A 5,804-nucleotide genomic window follows, 5' to 3' on the forward strand; every position below is an offset into this window, starting at 1 on the left:
TCTGCACTCCTGAAAGGGTGCTGGAATACACATTTTTTGTCAGTGTTCTGCACTCCTGAAGGGTGCTGGAATACACATTTTTTGTCAGTGTTCTGCACTCCTGAAGGGTGCTGGAATACACATTTTTTGTCAGTGTTCTGCACTCCTGAAGGGTGCTGAAACACAAAGCTCTCTGTGATCAGAGAATCACAGAAGGGTGGGTTGGAAAGGACCTTACAGACCATCAGTTCCACTCCACTACCACGGGCAGGGACAACTTCCACTAGCCCAAATCCCGTCCAACCTGGATTTCCAACACTTCCAGGGATCCAGGGGCAGCCACAGCTTCTCTGGGAAACCTGTGCCAGGGCCTCATAGCCAGCAAAGAATTCCTTCCTAACACCCCAACTAAACCTACACAAAGCAGACGGGATGAAACCCAAGTGCCTTACAACGCATGTAAACCCTCTTTAGGAAGCACAGTCACTAAACAGTTATTCCTGAGGTCTGCCAAACGCTGCATTTTCAGTGTAGGAACTCAGACTGGTCACCTGCAGGAAGCTGGATTAGCAAAACGACAGTGCTCACAGCCAGTAAAATAAAAAGGCAAAAATAAATACAGCTGGCAAACTTCAATTCACCAGTACGGCTAAGGCAAAAAAAAAAAAAAAAAAGTTTAATACATTCCTCAAAATGCCTTAAACAATTCGAAGGACAGTTGGGAAGAGCCACATGGCAAGACAAGGAATCAAGAAAACACTGTGGCACACAAAGCAGACTGAGACATGTAAGTACTTTCACTTTTAAAGGTGGTTCAGGAACAATTTCAAGGATCTAGAATTTAGCAGCTAAGAAAACGCCAGCCTAGACTAATAAAAAAAATTATTAAAAAAAGGGAAAAACACTCTCACACTCTCTTCTCTGAGGATCTTAAGTTTTTCTACACACCTGGTCAAGGGCTTTTGTTGCCCAGTAATCCCCGTTGTTTTCAGCAACATTCTTACGAGCTCAGGCACCAAAAATGGCTTTTCAGTCTGGGGTCTGAGCAGCCCAAAGTACCCCTGTCTGAGGTGAAAACACCCCCACTGTTTTCAGGTGAGGAGAACAAAAGCAAACGGAGCTGCTTGAGGCACTTACTGATGGCTGGGGCGATTCCACCCACGGATCCCGGCCCGGGGATGTTCCCTGCCACGGCTGCAGCCTGGGCGGCAGCGGCAGCCTGGGCAGTGGCAGCCTGCTGCTGCATCTGGCGGTGGCACTGGCGCAAATCAAACACCTGAGAACAACAACATCGAAACACCGAACCGGTCAGACTCGTCAGAATCAGCAAAGGGCAGAACTCCCCAAACCCCACCCCCCAGTAACCTCCCTGCGCTCCCAGAGCGACTCCTGCGGTCCCGCCCCACGCCCGGGTGAAAGCGAACCTGCCCCGGCTGCTTTCATTTCTAGCAGAAATAACCCCTTCAAGCCGATTCCTCAGAGGCTCCTCCCGTGATGTCACCACCACCGGCAGCACCAGAACCTGCCTGAAGCAGCGCCCGGTGTGGAAATGGCTGCAGGGTCACAGGCTGAAGGATGCTACAGCCCGGTTATATTCCTGCTTTCCAGCCAAACCCCTGGACTTCCAGAAAAAAAGGCGTATAAATTTAGAAAAAAAAAAAAAAAGAAGCCAACAAATAAAACGCATAAATAAACGAAAATATAAATATAAATAACGAAAAAATAAGTAAATGAACCGAACAACTTTGCTTCACTGAACTGTGCTAGTCTATTCAAAAGAAATACCAGCGGTTGACAGGTCTGAAGCTGCAGGTTTCGGGTGGATGGCATTCTGCACCTTTGTGATCACTAATCACTATTTGCCATCAATTAACGTACAGGAACTCTGATCTCACACTAGAAGGCTCATACACAGAGGCTGGTGGAGTTTCTTTCACCTTCACTGAGTAACTTGCCTGCAAAACCGACGATTAAAAAAAATAACCCACCGCGGGTTTCAAGCAGTTTAACACAAGACTGATTTTTTCACAAGCGTGGCTTTGCCCAAAATAAAGCTTAAAGCCTGGCAGAGGTGTGCCCAACTGGGAACCTCCCCAAAACACTTTGTTTCCACGCAACTTCCTCTGATCTCTAGATCACCTCCCTCTTGGTAACCAGTTCAAAACACACTTTACGTTTCTACTGAATTTACACGTGTTTTCCCCGCTTTTCTTGTTTCGGAGAGAAGCAGCTGACACAACCTGTGCTAAAAATCCCAGCAGCAGCTGGTTTAGACCTAAAACCACAAAAAACTGCTGGCGATGAAACACAAAATGAACTTACTTTTACAGTGCCCCCACGACACGTTCAGCTTGGGGCGAGTTTTACAGGTCACCCCAGGCGAAATTCTCAGGCCGTTTTTTTGAAGCGAAGTCACGCCGTTATTTCTGCGCCTCCCTAACATCTCCAGGAGCCAAATACGTGCCCCCCACCCCCCCCAGTTTTCAACCCCGGAGCCCCAGACCAACCTTTATGTATGCACTTGGGTAGATCTTGTGCACGGCGTCCCCCGGGGCACGTCCTGCCTCCCTGTCCAGGTAGTAGCTCTGCACGAACACCGCGTGGTCGCTCAGGCACCGCACCCACACGTCGCCTTCCCCCTTGCACTCCAGCTGCACCCCTTTGCCTATGTGCAACCTTTGGGGAAGGGGGGGGAAAAAAAAAAAAACAGAGCCAATGCACCTGTGTGCTCACGCAGAACAAGACACAAGCAGCTCCCTCCAGCCTGCGGCGCCTCAGCTTCGCGCTCCCCGCTCGCATCTGAAACCGGAGCTGTTGTTTTAGGGGTGAGTTAGTGCCTAGTTACGTGGACCAGAGAAATAAAAACCCACCTGTGAAGTCATGTAAAGGTCTGTGGGAAACACAGAAGGCAGAAGCGGAGATATCTGATCAGCAACCACCACACTCGCAGACAGCACAGGGCTGGGACACCAAATGGGCTCAGAAGTGTAAAGTCCCACAAGTATTTTTTTATGGAAAGTCACTCAAGAACGTTAAAAAAAAAAGGCACGTTTTAATGCAGAACTGTTTGTCTGGATCACAGTCTAACATTTTGATTGTCACAACGTGACATTTCCAGAGACAGGGAGTCGTTTTCCTCCTTCTCCTTTCAAAGAGGGGGAAGAAAAGCTGCGAGATTGCTTCAGCTCTCTGTGCTTCCACATCAAAGCCCAGCCCAAGCACGGCAGGAGGATGAAAACCCAACGGTTCCCTATGAACCTCCCTTTGCTCCTTTGACAAATCTCTGTGTTGCAGCCCTTCTCACACCACCCTGTGGTGTGGAGAGCCAGCACTCAGCCCGCACACGTAACGGCACGAGTCGCTAATTTTATCCCCGAAGCACAGCCTCTGGGAGCAAAGCAGAGAGAGGCTTGCAAGGCCTCTGCAGGGCTCTTGTCACACAGCTCACCACCCCAGGAGCGGCACAGAGACACACAGTCCGAGGTAACTCAGCCCAGACAAACACACACCAGCTCTGGAGATCCCACACACCGCAGACAAAACAAAGCACCGCCACCACCCCACGGGCAGCCGGAGCTCTCAGGGGTACCTCGCTCTCTCTATGGCTTCTGTTCTGTGCACGTTGGAAAGCTGGCCCAGGCAGAAGCGGTCTCCCCCAGAAGGATCCACGTATCCATCCACGGTGACGATGGGGCAGCTGGAGGGGACCTTGAACGTCTCCCCGACTTGCACGTCCATCTCGAAGTACGCGATCGAACACCAGTACTCTGGGGCTGAGGAACGCTCACAGTTAACCGACCGAAAGGCGCAAAAAAAGGCCTACAAATCCACTCCAGACAATCAATTAAGCCTTCTGCAAACTGCAGTTGTCGTTCAGAGAGGAGTGCACGTTCACATAAGCGGGTTCTGATAGACAAAGGCACGTCTGCGACACAGAAAAATACTACACACGGGGACAAACACGGGCTTGTTGTTTTTATCTGGGCACACGTCAGTGCTGGAGGCTTCTGCAGCTAAGATCTTACAAGGTTTTGTGCTTGTATCCTAATTCCAGCTGGATTTTGTAAGCCACCTGCACTCCTGCACTTCATAAGTACAGCTTTAAGTATAAGGGAGTCGTACATTTATGTCCACGCCTGGCTGGGCTGGCAGAAACTGACTCTGAAACAGATCTGGCTTTGAGATACAGGAGGAATCACCTCCCAGGTGAAGTCAGATTTCTCTACCCTCCCTGCAAAGGGAACTGGATCTGGAAAGCAGGGCAACGGGGGGAAAAAAAGCACACATCAAAGATCACACACCCCGATCTTGTCTGCACACAAAGTCGGGGACGGGATAAAACCAGGAAGAATTAAGAGAGGGGGCAGAACAAAACGGCGTGTTTTCACAGCAAAGAGGTGCCTTTTAACTTCTCCTGGCTGCCTGAAAAACTGCCTGCAGAGGAAAGACAGTTGCCTACAAAGGAAGGAAGACCCAGACTCCCCGGAGGGTTCCACTGAAACCCAAACACTCGAGTTAAGTGACGGAACCCGACAGAGGAGACAGGGTGATTTTGCACACGAGTGTCTGCTGTTTCTGTGCCACCTGGGAGCATCTGGCCTGTCAAGCCTCCTGCGGTGTGCTGTGTGTGCTTTTCCCTGCTCAGAGTTTCTCTCCTCAGGCACATTAAAACCTGAAGCTGTCACAAGCTGCAGTCACTGGGGATTCTGGGGACTCGGCACTGCTGGTGACTGTAAGGATCCGTTTTCACAGAAGGGTAACACAGCTGGGACGTGCTTGTCGGGGAGGGTAAAGGAAGTCCTGGAATCACAGGCTGGTTTGGGCTGGAAGGGACCTTAAAGCTCATCCAGTCCCACCCCCTGCCATGGGCAGGGACACCTTCCACCAGCCCAGGTTGCTCCAAGCCCCGTCCAACCCGGCCTTGGACACTTCCAAGGATGCAGGGGCAGCCACAGCTTCTCTGGGCAACCTGGGCCAGGGCCTCAGAACCCTCAAGAATCTCTTCCCAATATCTAACAGAACCCCTCTGCCAGTGGTAAGCCATCTCCCCCCGTCCTGTCACTGTATCAGCACCACAGTGCACCCAGAGCAGGAGGAGCAGAACACGATGGGATGCCCCAAACACAACACCCTGAGAAGCTGAGGGGAAGGAGAGCTCTCCCAGTGCTGCCACTGACCCTCCCACACCACAGACAGCAGCACCCAACAGCACACTTGCTCGCCTTAAGGAACTGTTCTGGCTCTATTAGAAAAAAATTAAACCGAGGTGCCTCAATTCCTTCTGGTTTATCTTCAAATAAATTGCTCCCGTCCGGGAGGACTCAGCGGGATGAAGTCAACGGGGTGAAAGATCAACATTTAAAAAAACCGTGAAATACGATTTAGCTACAGTTAAAGTTCAGCCAGCAACTATCAGCAGTTTAATTCCTGGCACTGCCCTAGTAACGGACCAAGGAATAAACAAGGAATAAACTTTTAGGCTTTTCAACTACGCAGGCCTCCGCTCCAACAGAGATGCCCAAACTCAAAATCAGATTTATCATAGCACGGTTCCTCTCCTTCTCACAACATTAGCATATCTATATATATATCTATCTATCTCAATATTAGTATCACATGTTAAGAGTTCACTCACCAGGATGATTTGATATAGGAGGCTGGAATGCGAGTTCGTTGTGAACTGGCCCTTTAAAAACAAAACATGCAATTCGTTTTACACCAGGAAAAAGGAGGTTTTCTTTCTTAGCTTGTTTTCCTATGAAATAAATCACACTTCGTTAGTTTCCTCCATCACAGAACAAGTTGTCCAGCATGCTGTGGACTTG

General features: G+C 49.9%; 1 protein-coding gene across 2 annotated transcripts in view; it reads right to left on the reverse strand.

Annotated features, from left to right (window-relative positions):
• SMAD4 (SMAD family member 4) overlaps nucleotides 1–5,804 on the reverse strand; it is a 25,373-nt gene that overhangs the window by 2,381 nt on the left and 17,188 nt on the right. For both annotated transcript variants that reach the window (XM_017819747.1, XM_017819746.1), the window contains 4 exons: nucleotides 5,615–5,665; nucleotides 3,569–3,752; nucleotides 2,487–2,655; nucleotides 1,117–1,255 (listed from right to left, as the gene is read on the reverse strand). In XM_017819747.1, coding sequence (XP_017675236.1) covers nucleotides 1,117–1,255; nucleotides 2,487–2,655; nucleotides 3,569–3,752; nucleotides 5,615–5,665 — 543 coding nt within the window. The remainder of the gene's footprint in view (nucleotides 1–1,116; nucleotides 1,256–2,486; nucleotides 2,656–3,568; nucleotides 3,753–5,614; nucleotides 5,666–5,804) is intronic.

Source organism: Lepidothrix coronata, unplaced genomic scaffold, assembly GCF_001604755.1.
Source record: "Lepidothrix coronata isolate B3197 unplaced genomic scaffold, Lepidothrix_coronata-1.0 Scaffold77, whole genome shotgun sequence".
Taxonomy (NCBI): Eukaryota; Metazoa; Chordata; class Aves; order Passeriformes; family Pipridae; genus Lepidothrix; species Lepidothrix coronata.